General features: G+C 44.1%; 1 protein-coding gene across 8 annotated transcripts in view; it reads left to right on the plus strand.

Moving 5' to 3' along the window:
* USH1C (USH1 protein network component harmonin) overlaps window positions 1–18,597 on the plus strand; it is a 95,323-nt gene extending 76,726 nt beyond the window's left edge. For 7 of the 8 annotated variants that reach the window (XM_019551676.1, XM_019551679.1, XM_019551680.1 and 4 more), the window contains 6 exons: window positions 1,721–1,762; window positions 1,999–2,052; window positions 5,832–5,931; window positions 6,996–7,105; window positions 7,790–7,845; window positions 16,282–18,597. In XM_019551676.1, coding sequence (XP_019407221.1) covers window positions 1,721–1,762; window positions 1,999–2,052; window positions 5,832–5,931; window positions 6,996–7,105; window positions 7,790–7,845; window positions 16,282–16,294 — 375 coding nt within the window. In that variant the 3' untranslated portion in view covers window positions 16,295–18,597. Of the gene's footprint in view, window positions 1–1,720; window positions 1,763–1,998; window positions 2,053–5,831; window positions 5,932–6,995; window positions 7,106–7,404; window positions 7,458–7,789; window positions 7,846–16,281 lie in introns of all 8 variants that reach the window. The other variant, XM_019551677.1, reaches the window with a different exon arrangement.
* Window positions 18,598–22,877: the final 4,280 nt, after the last annotated feature.

Below are 22,877 nucleotides of genomic sequence, written 5' to 3' on the forward strand. Positions count from 1 at the left end.
GGGAAATTCTGTCTGTGGTAACAGACAAGCCTTGCTAGTTGTGTTGAAGGTTTAGCTCGGGCCGGCTGATCACTGGGAACAAGATGTAGTGCCCCCTGCTGCAAATGCTGTTCCCTCAGCTCCCAGATGTTGAATTCTGGTTATGTACTGTAAGCTGTTCTACTGATCCTTCATCTGACAAAAGGGAACATGGTGAGAGGAACAGTTCCTTAAGAAACTCAAATCCACAGGTGCCTCCTAGAGTGTTTTTGGATAAACACTTTGATTTTCATAGATCAGAAACCATGGCAGGGTCAAAAGCACAGATGTCATGTGCTCTGTGTAGAAGACTGCCAAATAAGTAGGTAGCCATGCTCTGCAGTGGCAGAATTTTAAGCATTCTTCAAAATGTAACTCTAAACATAGAGCCTAGCAGCAACTCACATTGGTCACAATAAAGATAGAGCTGGCAAGTAGTGAAGTCTATGTCCCAAGGAAAGATCACACTGGCATTGAGTAGGTGGAGGGGGAAGGGATGAGGAGGAGGCACAGTTGATTACTACTGCCACTTGGTCATTTAACAGCAGCCTGGGGTAAGATAAGAACCTGATGCTGTGCACTTTATTAACAGATGCTAGATAGATGCTAATTGATAGACTTTCCCTTTCACAATCAGTCCTCCTACTTCTGTGTCTCCATATCCCCAAACAGTGGCAGCTGGAATTGGTACAGCTGCATTTGCTGGGTATATGAGCAAGACTTTCTCCATGTCACAAAGTCACCAATACGACAACATTGCTGCGTTCCACACAGAATCTATGCCGAACTTTCATAAATCACAAAGGTACCCAGCCTGTAGGTCCCAGAGGAGGTCCCACCCTCCCGAGATTAGATGGTCACAAACCAGAACCTGCCTGCCCACTGATTTCTGACTGGCTCCTTGCAGACCTCTCCCCACAGAGAAGGGTTAGGTTGTCATATTCCCTCCCTTGTGATGTTGTGGCCGAGGTAGATAGGTTTGGCCCTGAAAGTTAAAAAGGCAGATAATCCTCTAAAAATTAAAAAAAAAATGTCTCAATATAACTACCATACCAGCACTCCTTTCAACCAAACCTGACCCATCCCCAATCCCACAGCTTCATCCTAATTTCAAACCTATCTCCCTGCTAAAATCTTCATACCTCCCACACTGTTCCTGAAATTAAGCCAAAAATGATCAAGTACTTCCTTCCATTTTGGAGACCATTTTAATAGAGCCAGAGACTCGGGTCATGATGCCAGACAGAGAGTTAAACCCCATACACCCTGGGCCACTGTTGTGGAGAATAGTTCTTCCACTTTTACATAGACCAAAGAGTGCCTTATGATGGGAATCATGTCATTAAAGTTACTACTTCTGGAGGGTAAAGGTGGTAGAAATTGGCCTATCATTCTGATGAGAGACAACCAAATTGTAAGAGGTACAGAGTGTTTGCTAGGCCCCAGAAGTGCCCCATCTTCATGAACTCTCAGATTGTGGCTTGTAACCTTACCAACTAACTTGTCGTCCTATTCTAAGGCTTTTAAGTGTCTTCTGACTGTCAGGAGGACTATCTGCTTACCTGTGTGTGTCCTTCTCCATGTTATAATCATCTTTTGTAGTTTACAGGGCAGTACCTTTTCTAAGTATGGTGGGGTTTGGGGAGTGTCTATGTGTGTTTCCTTGTAAGCTGCCTACAAACATGCATTATTTTATTTTCAGGGCTTCCAGAAGTACGTTGAAAATTTTGACCCCTATTCAATGGTAAGAGTTTTAAATGTGCTACATAGATTAAAATTATATGATGTGGGGAAACATTTTTTCTTTGCCTTTCAGATCAGAGATAGTTTTGCTACTGAAACAAATGGTCCTTTAGATTTCTGTTTTCCCCTGGTTCTGTTTGAAAGGAGGTTTTCTTGTGAACTTCATTTATCATCTTAATTGTTTTATACTTCTGCCTTTTAAAAGTGGAAGTGACTAACTAATATATCTTCTGATAGTTTTCACCAGACCAAGTTATGGGAAAAGATGTGCGGCTGCTGCGTATTAAAAAGGTAAACCCTGCATAAAATCAAGACAACGTGATGTCTTGTTGGCTTTTTCTGAGTGCATGGTTCACATGTTACCTTTTCACTCTCTAAACTGAAATACAGCAATTGGATTTCCCTCTGACAGATGACTACAAGAGGTTAGGAGAAGGTAAAGAATTATTGTTTTCACACTGCCATGGCCTCCTGCACCACTAGACTGCTCCACAGCATCTTCTCACATTTGCTGCTACCCCCCACCCTTTCTTTGCCACAGCCACTTTGCCACCCCCACCTCTTTCTGTCCAAAGCCCCAACTGTCCCAGTAGACCTAGCTTTTCATATTGCTCCTAGACCCCTATGGTTCTTGAGTTCTACAGTTTAAATTCCACACATAGATTAGATGGTGTCTAAAAGTGTAATCATCATTCAAATTTTAAGGCTAAGTACAGACAGTCAAAAGGCCTAAGGTTGAATTGATTCAGTCTTTGCAGGTTAGTCTAAACTGCAAAGATTAAACTGAGAAACAACTGGATACACACTTACCTTTGATTTAGGAAATGCAGCCACATGTCTACAATGGCTCAGGCCAGAAGCCAGGAGGGTGCTAGAGCATGGCTCTCTGGCACTTCTTCCTGCTGCCCCTGAGGTCTCTGGGATTTGCAGTCCAGCATCACAGAAGCAGGAGTCTGCAGGGTTGCTCATCACTTCCTCTTCCTGTTTCCAGTTGCTTCTGGGATTTGTAGTCCAGAGTTACAGCCAGAATTGAAACTGGTTTATGTGCACTGAACTTCTGTTCTCTTACAGGTTTAACCAGTTTCTTATCACTTAAACCAGTTTATGTGTAACTTCTGTTCCTAACCTAAAGGCTTAGTTCTGTCAGGAGAAGGTTATTCAACTTATAGTCATTATCTCGTAACCCTCTGAATCCCTAAGTTAGCTGAGTGTCATATATGTATACCAGGGGTTGTCAGCCGGGGATACATGTATCCCCAGGTGTACTTAAAAAGATCGTAGGGGGTATGTGTGGGCAGGTGGGTGGGGATGGAGTGTACCACGGGGTGTGGCAGCAGTGTCTTCCATGGCACATTCGCTTCTTATCTGGAGGATGGATGCGCCGGGTACTGTCAGCCCTGCACACTGCATGAAGCACACCACAGCATCTCCCCACCCCCTATCCCAGCTCACTGTCCTGATTGGCTGCTACCGCCTTACAGCAGAGCTGCAAGGGTCTGAATGGGCAGGGGGGTGGGAATGTGTTTTGTGCCTGCCCCTGTCAGTGCACAATTGGCCAGGCATGAGGCCCATCAGCAGCCCACAGAGCTGTGACCAGCCATGGGAAAGCGGCACGGCCAAGTGGGGCAGTGACTGCTCCATATGAGCCCCCTGCCCCATTTGGCCCCTCCTCCCAGCACTGCTGCTACATGCACCCCCAGGAGGGCATGGAGGCACGTGCCCCTGGATTAGCACATGGGGAAGGGTGGGCTATGGGCCACTGTGAGCTGGGACCAGGGCAGCGTTGGGCTTTCCCAGCAAGGGTGTTGGGCTGAGCTGTTCTAGAAGGGGGTTGGAGGGCTACAGCAAATTTTGGGGTGGCTGCAGACCCCCCCATAGCCCCACTCCCAGTACCACCTCCACCCGTCCCAAGTGCAGCCCAGCCCAGCCCCTGCTGGGAAGAGCCCGGCACAGCCCTGGCCACAGCCTGCAACCTCAACCTATCCCTCCACCCGCACAGATCTGGGAACACATCCCCATGCCCTCCTGGGGGTGCGCATAATGGTGGGAGCCACCACCCCTCAATGCAGCTCAGTCCCATGCCTCGCTCTGGCTGTGTAGCACCTACCCTTGCGCCAACCCTACTCCCTTCTTCACTTTCTGTGACTGGGCGGGGGGGGCAGTTGAGACCCCCACAGTGCAGGATAGAGTAGGACAGGGATATATCATTCACCTTTGCCCCTGCCCCACTCCCTCTTGCACTGTGAGGATTGTTCTACAACCTGGCCCAGCAGTGAGGAGGAAATGTGGCTGGGGCAGAGGCAGGCACTGCACAACTGAGGTTGCTGAGGGCTGGGCTGGGGTGGCACTGGACTCTTTCCTATACACAGCCCCAGCCCAACCCTCCTGCCAGGAAGAGCCCAGTGCCATCCCCAGCCCCAGCCCAGAAGTGGCAACCCACCCTTGCCCTGCACACAGATCCAGGATCACGTGCTGTCCCCCATGCCCTCCCAGGGTGTGTGCAGTGACAGAAGCCATGCCCCTGATGAGCTGCTGATGGTTCCATCCTTTGCCCTGCCCTGCCTGGGCAAGCTGTGCAGCACCTGCCCCTGCCTCACTCCCTCCCTCATGGCAGGGGTCTCAATTTGCCTCCCCCAACGCCCCTTCCTTCTCTCCGTCCCTTCCCCCACAACAGACTTACCAGCCTGACAGTGCTCTCCACGCTGCTGGGCTGTGGTCTTGGCTGCCTATGTGCTGCGCTGTGGCTGTGCACATGCACAGGGCATTTATTGGCGACATTATCACCCACATCAACCAAAAATGCCTATTGCCAATAATGTCAATTTTCTTTATATCAGTGCCAATATGCTTTGGGACTGATGTATCGGTGCACTTCTAAAACAGAGCTGGTTTGAAAATTTTTGTCCAGATAATACTCTCTCTAAAATTGTCAGTTTTTAAAAAAAGAAAACTTAAACAGAACAATATTTGATTATTACAAAATTTCCTACTAAGAATTTCAAAATATTTTCAAAATGTCCATGTTACAGTCAATGAAAATATCATTTTATTTCGTTTCTAGCAAAAGCAGAATCCAGCAGAATGGAAATTTCACAGTTCAGCTAGCCTTAATTGAAATACCTGTCTCATTTCTTGAGATTTCCAATCTCATCAGGAAAATTGCTATCGAGTGAAAACAATTTTTAGTGCAACAGGCATTAATGAGAATGTCTGGACACTAACTATAAGACTTAAGACTTTTGGGTAAAGGTGGCCTTTTTACATGTATGAATCGGTATATAACAGCATCTTCCACACAGCTGCTTCCTCTCCCCAATTCAGAAATGACTCTTTATATAGTAAGCAAAAATCAACCTGATATTTTGATGCTGGCAAAAATATATCAGAATATATCATTCATTGTAACATCAGGTTTAAATTAATCTGATTATTGATGGCCATAGGGTAATTGCAAATATAATTTAGAGAGGCTATTTTCCTTTCTGATTTTCTTCTTTTTCCAATAAAGAATGATGCTGTTTATTGGTTAAAATTGTAATTAACATGGTAATATTTTGTTTTTATTACTGTTTCTATTACTGTTAATGTTTAATTTATGTCAGTATACTAGTTTTCTTGGACCTGTATCTTTTAAATAAAATGAGGAACTACATTTTGAAAACTGGCCATTGATAATAATCTAGACCAGTCAATGGCCAACCTTTTTGGCAGGTGTGCCACAAATTAGCCCTGCACCCTCTCCAAGTGCCTTCTCCTGCCCAGTCCCCTTTCCTTGACTAATCTACTTCTCTGTTTTCTGCTCCCTACCGAATCCACTACTCTGCTTTCTGCTGCTTGCCCTATCTGCCACTTTGCTCCCTATCCCCCCCTCTGTCTGTTGTGTGCCCCACACAAAGACTTCCCATGCCACTTGTAGTATACATGCCACGTGGTGGCCATCTCTTGTCTAGACTATGCCAAAGGGCTATTACTACTCATATTATTCATATTTACTAGAAAGATGGAAGACTGGCTCCTATTCCAGTGGTTGTCAATGGTCTTCTAAACTAGGTTTTTCCCCCTTTTAACAGGAAGGGGCATTAGACCTTGCAGTAGAGGGAGGAATTGATTCTCCAATTGGGAAAATAGTTGTCTCTGCTATCTATGAGGGTGGTGCTGCAGACAAACATGGTGAGTAATCGTGGGGGAACTTGAACTTAGCTCTACAAGCACTCCATATGCTGGCCTCACAGGGTAATTCAGAGATGACAGTAAGTTTTCTCCTTGTGTACCTCACTCTCTGGTTGCCATGGGTTGTCCTGATCCTGCAGTAACTTAAGCAGCACTCAGAGTGGGTGTCAGGACCTGTTTTGCTTATGAGACCATGTACAAGAGATTAAACATCATCTGAAGAATACCAAGCTTCCTGAATATAATGCATCTCTCCCTGGTTTAGCCTTTCCTTGGGAAATTTTAAGAGGGCAAGGTTCCATCAGCATTCAGGTCACAAGCTAACAGTTTGCCTGATTTGACATTGATTGGTTCTGCATCTGAAAGGCAGGAATCCCTGCTATGAAAGCATGGTTAGACACCACCATTTGTTACAAAACCTATCAGCTTTTTTCCCCCAGAGTTGTCCCTGTACGTGAGTAATATTTAAAGGCCAACTTCATGATGTCATTGTTTTGTGTTTTGTTAACTTTACACATTCCAAACTCAAGCCCATTGTTCCCACGTGCTTCACCCTGAATAAGCACTGTTGAGATATAACCACCTAATATTGTCCTTGCTCCCAAAGTGACATGATGCAGCCCTGTCAAATCATAGTGGATGACACACATGCATAGAGACATTCAGTGATACTGCTGTTTTCAGAGTAACAACTCCTAATATCAACAATTGATATTATGGACAGATTCCCTAAGTCATCTTGTGCCATTTGCTCCTCTGAAGATCTCCTCGGTTATTACATTTTAATGTCCATTATAGCAGACTGAACAGCCTTTATTTGACCATTGGTAACAGGAGATTTTGTAATCACTGCCCTGGCACCCAAACTTTTTGTTAGCTTTTGTCTACAAGAAACCTTCCTATCTACATAACTGAAATACAAACTGAGGCATCTCGTTAAGGTATCAGATGATTTTCCATATGGATAAGTTTTGAACCTGCATAGGTTTGCCTCTTTTGGAGAGGAAACTGACAGAAGTGATTTTGCTTACATGATATTTTATGCTAGGCCTTTCTTTCACCAGGCGGCATAGTGAAAGGGGATGAAATAATGGCAGTAAATGGAAAGATTTTAGTTGATGCTAAACTGGCAGAAGCACAGACAACTCTATCGAGAGCATGGAACATGGGTGGGGTAAGTAAGTAGGTATTTCCCATCACCTGCATCCCTTGAAAGACATTCAGCAGTCCTGTGGGTATTTTTAATGCATTCCATCCTCAGTATATTTTCTGTGATGACAACGGTGAAGAAGATTTGGGAATTGTCAGGAAATTTCTTATAGCATCTTAATTTATCTGATCCTTAGTAAAGATGCCCAAACTACTTCACATTTTGTCTATAATGAACATCTTCTAAATGGAAATTTTATCAAGTCAAAGATGTGGAAGATGCTCAAAGGGCTTGTTCCAAAGTACTGATTTTTTTTTTTATAGATTGAGAGACTTGGAAGAGACCTTAAGGGTCACCACAGGTCCACCCCATTTAAGTATGAAATTTAAAATTAATGGGCTTATAAAACCTCCAGCCTGCTGCCACCTTCCTCTCCATGCTCTTTCAGCACTAGATCCCTCTATGACTTTCCGTAAAGGATTACCATGGTGATACAGCAGCTTTTTCTCTAATTTCCTATCACATAGGGTATCCTTCCATTATATTTCTGGCTCACTGACTCCGCCTATGACAGCCCCCTTATGTTTGTCCTTAATTTAGTTAAAACTGCCTAGTAAAAGCAGTCCTTTTAAGGATCCCTGTTACAAGACGCTGTTACATTTTCTGGCTTCTTACACCTCTTCTAACAACAATGCATTCCCTATGCAGGACTGGATTGACTTAGTCATTGCAGCATCTCCTCCAAAGGAATATGATGATGAAATGTAAGTATACATACTTCATTTCCCATTGTGTGAAACAGCTCTTGCAGATATTTTTACTGAAGGAGTATTAATTATACACATCCTCTTGTATTGTATGATGGCTAACTGTTATCATGAATTATACAAAGCTGACTTAAGTTGAAAGTTTAATTAAATTTCTTATTCAACTTGAATTACTGTATTTGCCTAAATAAAATAACATTTGGTCACTAATCACTTGTGGTAAAATTTTCCAGAAGGGCCTGGTTAACTGCGGAGTCTAAGTCACTTCAAAACCATTTTTAAAAATAATTTAGGCACTCAAAGATGTAGACTTCATGAACATTACAATTATCCAACCCAATGAAATGGTGTAAAGAATTCCCAGGGTATTTATAAAACAAAGAAAACCAGAGGTTTGAACATGATGGGCGCCAGTTGGTTTATTTTAAGAAATATTTTGAAAGGCAAGGCCTTGTTTTCTACTTTTCTTGACATACCAATGCCAAATAATCAGGTAGTGGAAATGTCTTGTTAAATCTAACACCCACGGCATATAGAGGACTAGATTGTCAGTGGTTGTAAACCGGAATAGTTCTTGCTACAGCTGAGGTTCTGACTCAGAAACTACAGTAAAATGTTTTTAATACCTATACATAAGGAACAAGTAAGGAAATAACTTTCATCATTATTTGTGTTTTCATATCCTATACATTTAGCCCTACTATTCCCTCATCAGCTATCACCCCCAACACAAACAGAAAGGTTTTTGAAGGCAGTGCACCTGTGTACAGACAAGGGTATCTCCTGCAGATGTAGCCACTGCAGTATTCCCTCATGGTGAATAGCCAGAACTGGGTTAACATGTACTTTTTCATTGTGAGGATGCATTCTTTTCCAAAGCATGTGCCTGCCTGTGCATTGCATGCCAAAGCCTGTCTTCTTCCATGGCATGTTGGAGTGTTCTTTGGGCTTTTGCCTTTTCTAATTGTATTCAAACATGATAAGAAAGCTTACATCTATATTCCTGTAATGCCTACATGTAATAACAGAGATCAGAGCTTCACTATACTAAGTAGTGTACACATACATACCATGAAACAACAGTAGACACATTTGGGCTTTTTCTCTGGGGTGGGACTTCTAAAGTAACAAAATAAATAGATATTCTCTTAGCCCCTTTTTGAGGAGATTGTGAGATGTGTGTTCAGTCACACATCACTATCCTGACACCCACATAAGGTACAGATCATTGTGTTAGCTGTTGAAAAATCTAACATTTTTCAAAATGTTTTCTCTTAGAGGTGTAGGCCTGAAGATTGCATATTTTAGCTGATATAAATTGCTACACATTATTATTCACCACCGCATCAAACAAATTACAGGAAACAGTTGGCCTGGAGTTGAGCCCACAGAGGCAGAAAGGAATTTGGCCTGACATAGTCACCTTGTATAAATTAACATAGTTCTGTTGACTTCAGTCAAGCCTCACCAGTTTACAGCAGCTACAGATTTCCCCTTGGTTCTTGGCTTCATATGAATGCTGCTGGATCAACACAATCAGGACATTTAAAGGCCAGGTTATCAGATGCACTGAAATCTCATTTGAAATCTCATGTGATGCCTTTGCAATCTCATTTGAAGTCAATGGGAATTGTATAGGTACTTAGCAGCACTGAAAATCATGCCTTTGAGCTACACTCTGAGCTGATAGTGTTTTGTTGCATAACTACAAGACTTGGATGATTATTAGCTTGAAGAGCATGTGAGCATTGTGGGAAAACAGATGTTTAGACAACTTGATTATAGCGACCAAAAGAAATATAGTAGTAAAGATCTGGTTGTCAGTCTGTTTAAGTGACTGAACTTGAGCACTCTTTCTCTGGTGGGTCAGTCAGGTGGACTGTGCTATTGCCTTAAATGTAGTAGAACTGTCCATTTATTCTGCTGGTGCAGAGCTGCTTGCAGGATTCCAGTTGTGGAGAGTCAGCCTAGAGAGTGAGTGGAAGCAGCACCAGGTGCCCACGTAACCCACTGTGCCATGGGGCTCAGATCCTAGTGGGTAGCTTAGGCCAGGAGGATGTAACATTGCAGCACTTCTTTCAGGCATGTTTTGTTAGTGAGCTGCCTTTGCTTCCCCACGTCCTGCAGCAGAGACCCAGGGGAGGACAATCAGATGAGAGTGGGTAATTGTTAGAGAGAATTAGAAATGACTGGCCAGGAAAAATTAAGACTACACAGCAGAACTGTTTGATAATTGTAATTTTTACTGCTCATCAACATAGTCATGATAATTCCCACGATGCACTGTGGCAGCTCAGTCCATAAAGATCACTGTGTTACAAAATGGGCAATGTCTGTGAAGAAGTCTGGCCAATAAAAGAGTCAGGGGTAGAAAATACCCAAACTTCAACCACCCAGAAGCACTATGGCAGTTCTGACAGATGCAGATGAATGTTAGCCTGATGAGTTGACTGATAGAAAACAAGATAATTTTAGCAAAATTGGTCTTTTCCCTGAGGAAAAAAATCAGCTGCTTCTTTTAAAAATCTATATATTTCTCTCTCATTTAAAAAAAAAAAAGAAATGAAATGGAAGTAGGGGTGCACCGATAGAGATTTTGGGGCCAATACTGATAGCCAGTATTTAAGGAGGTATATTGGCTGATAACAATCCAATATCCGATACAGCTCCCATGGTGTGGTGGAAGGGGATAGGGGAGGGAAAAGGGGTGGGGAGGGCAGACCAATGCCCCCGTGGTGAGGAAAGGGGCAGGAGCAGACACTGCCCAGCCGGGTGGGGGGCACAGGACAGAGATGAGACTTGTGGGGTGGGGGCAGCTCCCACCGCTGCTTGCACCCAGGAGAGCAGGGATGTGGGGCGTGTGCCCCCAGATCTGCGCAGTGCAGGGCAGACTGTAGCTATGGGGTGGAGCTAGAGCCAGCGCTGCATGGGGCTATTCTTGCTGAGGGCTGGGTTCAGAGCAGGCTCTGGCAGCACTGCGAGGAGGCTGCAGCCACTCCACATTTCACGACAGCTCCGCTCCCAGCCCCATGCCACTGCCCGGCGCAGCCCTTGCTGAACGCCCCACCTCCACCCAAGCGCCGGGAAAAGCCAGGGCTGCACCAGGCAGTGGCATGGGGCTGGGAGCGGAGCTGTGGTGAAATGTGGAGTGGCTGCAGCCTTCTCCCAGTGCTGCTGGCACCTGCTCCGAGCCCAGCCCCCAGCAAGAAAAGCCCTGCATAGTGCTGGCTCCAGCTGTCTCTGCAGCTGCAGCCCACCACACAGATCCTGGGGCACACGCCTCCCCCCCCGCACCCACCCTCCCAGGTACAAGCAGCGGCAGGAGCTGCCCTCACCCTATGAGTCATGTCTCTACCCCCTGCCCCTGCCCTGCCCCCTCCCTCACCGTGGGGGGCATTGATCTGCCCCTCCATGCATCTTCCCTCCCTCCTCCCCTTCCAACTCTGCTCCATGCTGGCCTGCGGCTGTAGCGCAGCACAGGCATTTATCAGCCAAATTATCAGCCCCATTGAGCTGATATACAATATAGACAATTTTTTTTTATATTGGTACCAATCTGATATCAGACCAGTGTATTGGTGCACCTCTAAATGGAAGTTTTCCAAGAAAGTTCTTGTGTAAAGTATCAAATGAGATGGGTATAATTCAAACCTAAAGAAAAAGGAAGATCAAATTGAAGAGGAAAATGGTATTTTTTATTTAATTAAAGGTTAAATTTATTTTAAAGCTTAAAAGGTTATTTTTGACATACTTATAGTGCCAGCATCTAGTCTTCAACAAAAAATGGGCCTCTGTGTACTAGGCACTATAAATGCATAGATCAATGCAGCTTCTGCCTGAAATAGTTTACATTTTCATAGACAAAATGCAACAAGGAGCTTCTATGAAGTATGGGATAGAGGATATGGAAGACTGATAGAATTCTTCTCCAGTTAGTAGCAGTGATGTAACGTATTTGTAAACTAGGAAGAGTGATTCCTGGATTGTTGATTTCTGAAAGGTGTTTGGGGCATCTTTGGGGAAGGGGCAGAATAATAAATTATGTATATATAGAGTAGGTGATTTAAAACAGGTGCTCAACCTTCAGCCTGAAACGCAAATCTGGCTCACAGAGCCCTGGAATTTGAACTGCAGGGATCTCCATGGGTCAAAATATGGCAGAGGGGAGCAGTGGAAACTACGCATGGCTAGACCCAGTCCCACCTGGGCCATGGCTGTGCAGTGGAATCAGGCCTGGGCCTACCCCGTGCAGTTCTAGATAGGGCCAGACTGCTCCCTGTTCTCCACCCTGCTGCCACACATGTCTGGATTAGGTCTAAAATGCTCCACATCCCCCACCCCTGCATGTCCTGATCAGGGCTGCCCCACCCCACATCTGGATCAAAGCCAGGCTACCTGCCCCTGCCCCTGCCCCCCACAGATGGATTCTGACTCCTCTGCTCCCATTCCTTGTCCCCCGCATAACCCCGACCCTCCCACACCCAGATCAGAGCCAAGCTGCTTCCTACCCCCCACTGCCACAAGCAGATGGATCACGGTCAGGCTGCACACCCCTCCACAGCATAGTCAGGCCCCTGCCACACCAGCCCCACTTACCTGATGGAGTCCACCAGCCAGATCTGGCTTTCAGGCAGACCTGGCACTGCCTATCCAGCCCACAGGGCAAAACGGTTAGGCACCACTGATACAAAATAATCTGCATGGGGAAGTGCCATATTCTCTGAATTGCTATCCTAGGCTCCTGTCCACTCCCTATTAGGGGTTGTTAAGCATTTCCCAAAATAAGTGTAGAGTGAAATAACCTTGTGTGAAGAAAACTGAAGGGAAAAGCATTTCTGGATTATCCAGAAGAATGCCAAGGGCTTTCAGCTTCTGTCTTCTCACAGCTGTTCATGTATTGGCCTTTACATCTGTCTTTGTTATCTTTGGCTCATTGTTTGAAGAGACAATATATTACCTCTTAAACCACATGATAGTACAATCACTTTCTTATATCTCCTGTCTGTTGTCCAGAAATAAAACGCTCATTCAGAACATTTCTTTGATGAATTGCTTGCTTCTCTATTATTCCTAATGCTGCTTTTCAGCTAAGAAACAGGAGTTCATGGTTTTCTTCATCTAATCTATCAGGACTGGGTGAGTGCATAGGCAAGTACATTCAGCAACTTTCTAAGGGCAGTAGCAACTTACGCCCTCCCCACCAGCACAACAGGGGCTCACTGGGGAAAGATGCCTCAATAGGTGACTCTAAGGCATGGTACTCCCCCGCTCCCCACCAGTGCCCCTGCTGAAGTTTAACCACTGCCTCATTATTTGGGCTGAGCTGGCCCTTCTTAGAGGGTTATGGCTCAGCTGTACCTGTAGTGCCTCTCTTGTTAAAAAAAGTAACGATAAAGGTGATGGAAAGTAGACCTGCCAGGAAAATGAGATCTGTCTGTAGGCCAGAGAGGAAACTATGCAGAAGCCTCATGGAAAGGCAGGCCTTGGAGTCAGCTCACCACCAACAGCAGGAGGCCAGCTAGAAGGAGAAGATGCCCTGGTAAGAAGCAGGCTAGGCTGAAGCTATGCTATGGAGGACAAATGGACCCTGGGATTTTAGAGTTTCTAGAGCAGTGATTCTCAGCTGGGGTGCCATAGGATCCTTTGAAGGGTGCTGCATGAAAGTTGAAGGGGTAAGCAAATAAAGGCAGACTCAGGCTTCAGGTGTAAAGAGATGAGCAGATAGGGGCAGGCTCAGGCTCTCCTTACATGGCTGCTTTCCCACCGGTTCTGCTGGCACCTTCTGCAAAGAGGTAATCCCTGTAATAAGTACATTTGTGGGGTTTTTTAACGGGGTATGGCTCGATTCACAAAAGCTATGGAGGGGTGCCTTAAGCCTGACAGGGGGTGCCTTGGATATTAAAGGATGAAGAACCACTGTCCTAGAGCCAGGAACACGTGGTAGAAGGAGGGCATGGATGCTGCCTCCTGGGGAGGGAGGCACAGCAGCCCATGCTGTTCAGGGGAGGATGAAGAACCTGTTGATTGCCCTGCTGGGCTGGAGTGTTTGGATTTAGCTGAAGATCAGTAGGGAAACTGGAGAGTGCAGGAAGTTTCCTCAAGGGAGATGGAGAGAGATTTGAGGTAGAAGGGGCTAGCTATGTTCTTACTGTGCCTTAATAAACAGCCCAGCTCTATGGCGTTGTAGTGCCTATACCAGACTATGAGCTCAGAAGCAGAACTGGGCAGTAGTGCACCCTGCGCACCCAGAACCATCCCTGCAGCAACTCTGGCTTTGGGGGTGGGGAGAGCAGAGCAGTGGCAACACAAGAAAAGTGGCCAGAGGGTTACTACCGCTAAGAGAAATGTCACCTTTTTTTTCTTGCTGATGTGTTTTGAGTGGCCAGAATAGCACTAGGCTTTGGAGGCAAAAAAAGAAGGTCCAGTCCCCTCAGTAGCAGCAGTGAACCTCCAGCCACAATTCCTGCACCATGCATTGGTGCCACTTCCGTGCCCTTCTTGCTGCTGGAGCCAGAACTGCTGTGGTGAAGGTCCAGGAGGTGGGGACAGGTGTAGAGGTAGGGGACAAGAGGGTGAGGCACCCCCCGGCTGCATTTCAACCCCCTCCTCTTAGGCAGCATGCAGAACTTCCTCCGCACTCACTCACCCATCATTACACTACTGTCTGAGCTTGACATTACCTGTTGTACTTCTCTGTGAGTAATGAGCTAGACAGACACATACTTACTATCTAATACTGAGTCCTAGCAAACATGTTAAAAGCTAATTCACCTACAAGAAGCAGACAGTGGGATTTGAGGGGATCTTTCTATCATGCACCTTCTCTCATATATAAACAGAGAGAAGTATTTTGTGTGTATTATCTACAGCAAATAAGTTGCCTCGGGCAAAAAGCTGTGCAGCAGGCAGACATCACACTCGATGCTGGCAGAATCTATTTTTCTACCAGATATCTTGGTCCATCTGGTTAAAAACCTGTTGCGCCACCAGGCCCTCTAGGGTTCCAGCCTAGTAAAATGAGGCTGTTATTTGCTGGTGTCAGTGTGTCAATATGTCACTGCATTTCCCATTTCACTGTAAAAGGAAAATGCCATCTGTGATTCATGGTGCCTCTGTGGCTTTTCTTTTTCTGTCCCTTCCCTGGTTCTGGATTAGTTACCCTACTTCCCGCAAAAAAATACATACCATATGCACAGGAATTGTATGCTGTCACGTGTTGGGTGCTGTTGTGTCCAGAAACCTCCCTAGATCAGTGAGTAATTCCTAACCAGGTTTAGCAGTGCTTGGTGTGCACACGGTTCACAAGATAACCCCAGAGGTTTCAAATAGGAACCTGTAGTGTCAAAAATGTTCTGACCCATTGTGATCTTTATGAATTGTTTACAACTGAAGAATTGCTATAGTATTTTTTCTGTAGTCAACAAACCAGTGAAAACTAAGATTTGGCATTTTCTGAGGAGTATAATTAGGTATGCCTTGAGTCTAACAAGTGCCTTGAGTCTAAAACAAAGGTGCCTAACCCCCAGCCCATGGAACTGGACCATGAGAGTCCCCACAGGTCAGGAAATTTCTTTTGGTGGCCCCAAAACAGTGGCAATTAATATTACCACCTTTCCCCTGCTGCCAAATTCACAAACCCCACGTGACCAGATTGGAGCTAAGCTACACTCTCTCTCCCCACCATGGCCAGATCAGGGCTGGGCCATACTCCTTCCCATGTGCACAGCCAGATCAAGGCCAGGCCAAGCCCTCCACCTCCTCATGTGGCCAGACTGGGGACGGGTCATGCCCCCACTCTCCCTGTACATCCAGATAGGTGCTGCCTTGTCCATCCAGCCCTCTATTTGGCCCATGGGGTAAAAAAGGTCAGGCACCACTGGTCTGGAAAGGTTTACAACCACTTCCATAGAAACATTCAGCAGCTTGTGGCATTGGATTTTTACCCATTGGGAGAGCCAGCTACGGTACAGGCAGTAGGGAAAATGAATGAATCATCTCTCAGCACCACTCTTGATTTAATTATCTAAACAACTGCAAATTACTATTCCCATGAGGCTTGTCCAAAGAACAAGAGTTTCTCTCCATACTGTATCTTGGTGTGCCTATCAGCAACCGTTCATGTTTCTGTCTTTGTATTGAGGGCTTGTTTATATCACTCTGTTGCAATTTATATCCAGTGACTGTCCCAAGATTAACTTGTTTCACAAATCGAATTTACAATAGAAATTTTTATTCATGGTTTGTCTAAATATAACTATAGTCCTCCCTAGAGGATAAGGTAGGGCTTCTTATGTAGGTTTGCATGAGGTTTGTGTGGTTTTGCTGTCAGTTCTTACAATAAAAACCCAAATGAACTACTTAGGATTTATGCCAGATGCTGCTTGTTGTAAACTTCAAAATATGTGGTCTAATTGTTTCTTTCTTTTATTCCAGGACTTTTTTTTAAAGTACAGAAGGTAAAACTGAAGAAACGAAGACTATGCTCTGAAGAAAGCTGCTGATTCAAAAATGTGAAATCAATAGCTTTGCAAATTATACAAGAGAATTTTCTGACTTTAGAATCGAACTGCACTGGAGAGATGCCTGGCCTTTAGACGCTTTGAGCAATTTATGTAACTTCAAAGCCTTCCATGGACTCAGAATATGTAGGTGTGAGAGAGAGAATTAGTAACTGAAGAATGCTGCCAATACCAATAAGCTATTCTGTAAGATTGTTAGGAGCTATATATTTTTCTTTAAGGCTTTTGGGGCCAAATTTTGCAAACCAGCTTTCAAAAGTACACCAGCAGTTTGCCTAGAAATAGACACCAGCATACGCCCATAGGAATTTAAAGCACATCTATTCTCACATTTCCAGTGTGATTGCAGTTTCACGTGATGGCTTGGGCAGGGGTGACTGACTGTTTGTACCCAATCTTTGTAGGGGTTTTCTGCTGGGGCATAGGTATATGGATTTTCTGTTAGCACTTACAGAGATTGTTCTTGTAAGCAGTTCAAGGCTTCGTTCTGCTTCTTTTACATGTTTAGAGTAAAATACATCCCTGTGCAAAATATTTAGGTACCACTAAAGCTTACTGAATGTTTTAGAAGGGTTTAAGTGGTTCAGAGGACTGGAGTCTTCCGCTCCACAGAACTGCATTTCACCCATTTCCATTCTCAGTGAGCTGTCCTATTTAAATCAGTAGACTTGGTCACAGAGGGCGCATCTACATGTGCAATTAGCGTGAAGCAATCAACTCCGGTGCATATCACACAGGAGTTTATTGCACATTTGCCCAGAACCACAGCATGTTGAGCTGGGTTGGAGCAGCCCCGACTGGCATCTACACGTGCATTGCAGCAGAGTAAAGTATTCTGCCACAGGATAGTATTTGTATATGTATATACAAATAAATTAGTGTACTAATTAGTGTAAATTATTTTACTCTGGCTTAATAGTGTTGCATGTGTAGACGTGGAGCTGTTTACTGTGGACCTAATTAATCAGCTCTGTAATAAACATCTCGTGTAGACATGCCCAGTATGAGGTGCCACTTAGTCTGCATTTAAATAGCAAAATCAATCTCTTAGGCACTAGTGGGTGAAGAGACTGAGTTTGTCTAAAAATAAGAGTCTGATTCTGCAGCTCTTATTCACATGACTATTTCCTGAGACTGTTCACACAAGCAAGTACTGATGCAGTGTTTTTGAAAATATAACATATTCTTATCAGTAACTATATGTCTTCTAGAGGAAAGTAGCTGTGTTAGTCTGAAGTCAGGAGGAAAAAGCAGGGCAATGTGGCACCTTGTAGGCTAACTCAGTCAGAGAATTGTGAGTTTTTCCAGGGTACTGCTTTTTTCTGAAAAAATAGCAGTAGCATCTGATGAAATAGGAAGTAGGTTTTTATATGTATTCTGGTTAATTAACATCCCTTATATTGTGGATACTTTATTAACCTGATTATAAAATAGTTTGTCAGATAAAATTGTACTTGTAAAATTAATTTGAAGCCATTTTAAAGGTCTTGGCGTTTTCTTCCACTGAAACAGAATCTTCCTCAGATTATTCTACCCAAAAAAGAAATTTATGTATAAATCTAAGCAATTTTTATTTTTTAAAAATCAGACATTTTGAAACCTAGAAAGTCTAATTGAAACTTTATATCAGATGTGATTTCTCAATCAAATGCTTTCTTAAATAGCTGCAAAAGGTGCCAGATTGACCACCTGGTAGATGTTAATAGAGAGGGCTAGTCTCTTACTAGATATAAACTGGTGTGATTCTCCTGCAGAAAAAAATCCCAATTCATCTAAAACATTCATTAGATCAAACTTCAAAAAACAGTTATGTGAAAAAATTTATATATGTTCCATTTGATATATTGGTTTTCATATGGTCTTTAGACTTCTGATCTAATCTACTGTGAAGTGAAAGATGTATTTCTTATCCATCCAGAATTCCCATGGGGAATTTTGCCAGCTCAGGGCACAAGGACTTGGGTCTTAAATAAAAAAGAAGAAAAAATAACAAGGCATTAATTACATCCCTGACTAATCAGAATCTAAATGGGTCTTGTAGTAGTAGGTTCCATTGTGTTGAACTTCTTATGTATGAACTGATGTTCGGTTTTGTCTTGTTTCATTTCACATGTAGTGTTGTTTCAATATGCCAATTAATGCATCAGGGGAGAATACACATATTAGGAGTTTAAAAACACTACCTTTCAACTAAATAGCACCAAAATAAAACTATTGTTGCCAAATACAAGCACCATGTTTCCTTTTCTTTCTTTTAGGTTTGTATGTGGTAATGGTAGTTAACAGGATCTCCTGAGTGTACAGATTTGAATGAGTTTGGAATAACTTATTTTACCACTATATGCAATGAAGACCTTGCAGGGCTGGAGAAGAAATTGTCAAATGTCAAGTGCACAGCGGGGAGTTAACTTATCACTAGTCTAAACAGAGGTCACCTCTTGCTAGATTTTTTGTGACAAAATCTGCCCAGTTGCTGGGGGAAAGTTGCAGAGCGCAGCTGCTACCCAATATTTCCCCTGCCAGACTTTACCTGGTACATCCATCCCTGAGCTCAAATGATCCAAGCATATGAAGAAAGAAGAATGTAGTAAAATGTGCTCCTCCTCCTGTTTTTAACCAGTAGCATGATGAAAATAAACCTCCAATTGTAATTATCCTCTACTGTCAGGCACTGCCCAGAAATATAAATCCCTGCTACAAGAACTTACAAAGTGAGCTATCAAGCAATGTGAGAGAAGAAATACTTTTATCCACATTTTTTATATGGAAGATGGAAGAACAGAAAATTAGTGATCTAGCTTACATGGGAAACCATAGGTAACACATAGGGACAGCACGGGGGGGGCAGATGCCCCCCCGAGATTGGCTACCAATGCCAGCTTCTGTGGGCAGTCGCCACTCACCACTGCCACCGGCTTGTGTGGGTGGTTGCCACATGCCAACCCCAGCTTCTGTGGGCATTCACTGCACACCACTCGCAACCCCACCTCTGACACCACCACTGGCTTCTGCAGGTGGTTACTTCTCACCACCCCTCCCCAGCCCCCGCCACCACCACTGGCTTCTGCAGGCAGTTGCCACTAGCCAACACCAGCTTCTGTGGGAGGTCACTGCTTGCAACCCCCAACGCTGATGACGATGCTGGCTTCTGTGGGCAGTCGCCGCTCACCACCCCACTGCTGATGCTGCCGCCCACAAATTGTGCCCACCCCCTACTCTCTGGAGGCACCAGTCATTCATGTGGGAGACTTGTTGCAGAGCTGTCAATGGAGCCATGTCTACTTGTTTAGTCACCGAAGCCATTCTTTCTCTCTCCTTCTGGTCTATTCTTTGGTTTAGTCAGACATCGCTTACAGTGCACAAGTAGCCACTGAGGAAACAGCAGCCATTTTAAGGATTTCATACTGCTGCTTAAAGCATCTGAAGGCTTTTGAAAGAGGAGTTGCATCTGTTTGTTCTGCATCTATATAGTGCCATTAAACCTATTACATGGGTCACAGGAAGGAGGCACTTGAGAAAAGAAACTGGAACTTTAAAACCTGAAGTCGGTTTAAAACAATCAGACAAGAAGCATTTTTCCAACTAATGCGAACTGTCAGAAGTCTAGGAGCTGGTTCCATTCTTCACCTTTCCCAGCCATCTAGCACCTCGTGCAGGCTAGAAGGAAATGCAGTTTTCAAACTACTTTTATTATTCATTTTTTCCCGAAGATGTTTGACTTCAGGGTTCATTTGAACTGCCAGCATATTGTTTTCAGATAGTTGTGACAGACGTCCCATGAGCATATGTCCCATAGTAAATTATTCCTGCTCTTTAGTAAGGAATCAAACCAGCTGTTCAAAGAAGGCAGTAGGTTAACTGGGACTTTGTGTCCTTTATTCGGTTGATTATACAGCATCCCCTATGGGATTATGGAAATTCTGATCTGATGCACTAAGTAGGGACAGGTCTAAGTGTCTCACTGACAATATGTCACTGCTTTAAGCTTCTTTTTTTTAATTTCCTTTTACTCAAGTCTCAAAGGGAATATTTCTAGTTTCTCAGAGCTATTTGTTTGGTTAAGACTGTTAAGACCCACTATCTCTCTCTATGGGATAATAACACAGAGGAAGATTTTCTCAGAACTGTTAACAATCATTCCTATTCTCTCAGGAATTTCTTGGCCCTATTAGTCACACTGATGTCTTCGGCACATCCTCATTCTCTCTGAACTGAAGCACGAATCACAGTAATGACTTGTGACTTCTGCATCTGCTCTGGAGTATGTGCGTGCATGTACACAGGAAAAGAATGGGATTCATGCATATTACTGCAATACAATTTGATAATTTTAATAACCAAGATTTTAGCTATAGCTTTTCCATTTTACTTATTTTCCTCTAAACATTTATTTACTGAGGTTGTGCCCCTTATAGTAGTATAATATATATTTTCTATATGTTTACATACATACATGTGTGGGTATGTAGTCAAACCAATATAGTAGGTTCTTTTAGACTGGGTGAGCATATTAATAATTATTATTTATATAATTAATTCCTTCCAGTAATCTCAGAACATTATAAGCAGTTTTTTGCTCTACATTTGAAATGGTGTGTAATGATACCAACCCGAGAGTCATCAATTCTGGGTTCATAGATTCATAGATGCTAGGGTCGGAAGGGACCTTAACAGATCATCGAGTCCAACCCCCTGCCTAGGCAGGAAAGAGTGCTGGGGTCAGATGACCCCAGCTAGATGCCCATCCAGCCATCTCTTAAAGACCCCCAAGGCAGGGGAGAGCAGCACCTCCCTTGGAAGCCCATTCCAAATTTTGGCCACTCTTACTGTGAAGAAGTCTTTCCTGATATCTAGCCTAAATCTGCTCTTCGTCAGTTTGTGACCATTGTTTCTTGGCTCTTAAAGCAGGTACATTGGGCTCAGGATGGGTTATTATATAACAACCAATGTATGGCTCTTAGAGGCTGTAGGCTGCCAATTGGCAAAGCAGTGCCAGGGTCAGAAGGTATAACTGTAGAAGTTGGCACTAACCACTTTATACCAAAGTAGTGTTCCCTACACCCAGCTTCACCAGACTTCTCAAATAGGTGGATGTGGCCATGATCTGGCTGCTTTACATCAGGCAGGTGACTCAGAGTGGCTAGCACCAGCACAAAGGACGGACCATTATTTATTTTTATTTATTTTTCAAAAGTAGCTGATTCTTCCAGAAGATGGTGAATCTAAAGTCCCCCTTCCTCCCCTTAAAACATTGTGGCCAAAATTTGGCCCCATTGTCTTAAAGTTTCTTCAGTATTGTCTGTCAACTTTATCCTTTGCAATCACTTCTCTTCTTAATCAATTGCTGTCACCTCTTTATACATTCTGAAGTGGTTTGCCAAAATCAGAGGGTGCTGGGGATGCTCTGGGTGCACATTTTGTTGGTTATATGGTGACTATAGTGTTGATAAGGCTCGGTAAAGACAGGCATGAATGAAAAGAACTAAGTGACAGTTTCTATAATTTCTATTGTAGAGCAGTTGGCGAGGCTCTGCAGACCCTCTAGCACAGAAGTGGGCAAAATGCGGCCTGAGGGCCAGCTGCAGCCCACCAGGCCATTCTAGTCGAAAAATTTTTTTTTTTAATATTTATCTGCCCCTGGCTGCCTGTCATGTGGCCCTCAATGGCTTGCCAAATCTCAGTAAATGGCCCTCCACCCAAAATAATTGCCCGCCTCTGCTCTAGCAGCTACTCTCTAACTCAGGGACTGTCTCTGAGTCTCCTATGCTAGAGAGCACCTCTGAATTATAACTTTTATTACTATGGCAACCAGGGGATTAATGTTCATTTTTTTCATGGAGAATGCTGAAATTGTTGCACCAGATGTTTCAGCAAGTTGTGTTTTTTTGCTGATACTTGCAGTCCTCAAAGTTCCTAACGGGCAGCCCAGCCTGTGCTAATTGCCTAGTAGGCCACACCTGCCTGGGGCTTCGACTGGCAGCTCCAACCCAGCAAATGATTCCAGCTGACCACCGTCTTGGCATCCTGATCAGCTGCTGGAAAAGCAACTTCCCCATTTAGCGCCAGCTGTGGTAGCAGATTCCAGGCTAGCCAACAGTTCCTACTGACAGTCTGCCTTTATGCAATTTACTACTTCTGGTGTCCTGACCCCACTTGCTCTGTTCTCAGACTTTAGCTTTTGGATTTTTCCATTGGATTTGGCCTCTGACTCCTGAACTGCAACTTAGCTTGTGATTTGGACCTTGCCTTTGGATTTCCCCTGGATTTAGTGACTTGGTATCAGATTACTGACCCTGGATTGGGCCTGTGTTTGGACCCTGCCCTGTCTCTGGCCCTTCTCTGGTGGCCTAACCACTAGGCAAGAACACCCACAACGTAATCCATTTCATAGGCATTCTTGAGGATGCCCTCCCCACCCTGTTCCCATTTTTTTCCTTCTGCTCCTCTAAGTACCTCTCTTCTCATACCCCTCCTTTTGGTGTTTCTATTTTCCCCTTTTCATTCCCTTTT

Source organism: Crocodylus porosus, unplaced genomic scaffold (assembly GCF_001723895.1).
Source record: "Crocodylus porosus isolate Cpor-Errol unplaced genomic scaffold, CroPor_comp1, whole genome shotgun sequence".
Taxonomy (NCBI): domain Eukaryota; kingdom Metazoa; phylum Chordata; order Crocodylia; family Crocodylidae; genus Crocodylus; species Crocodylus porosus.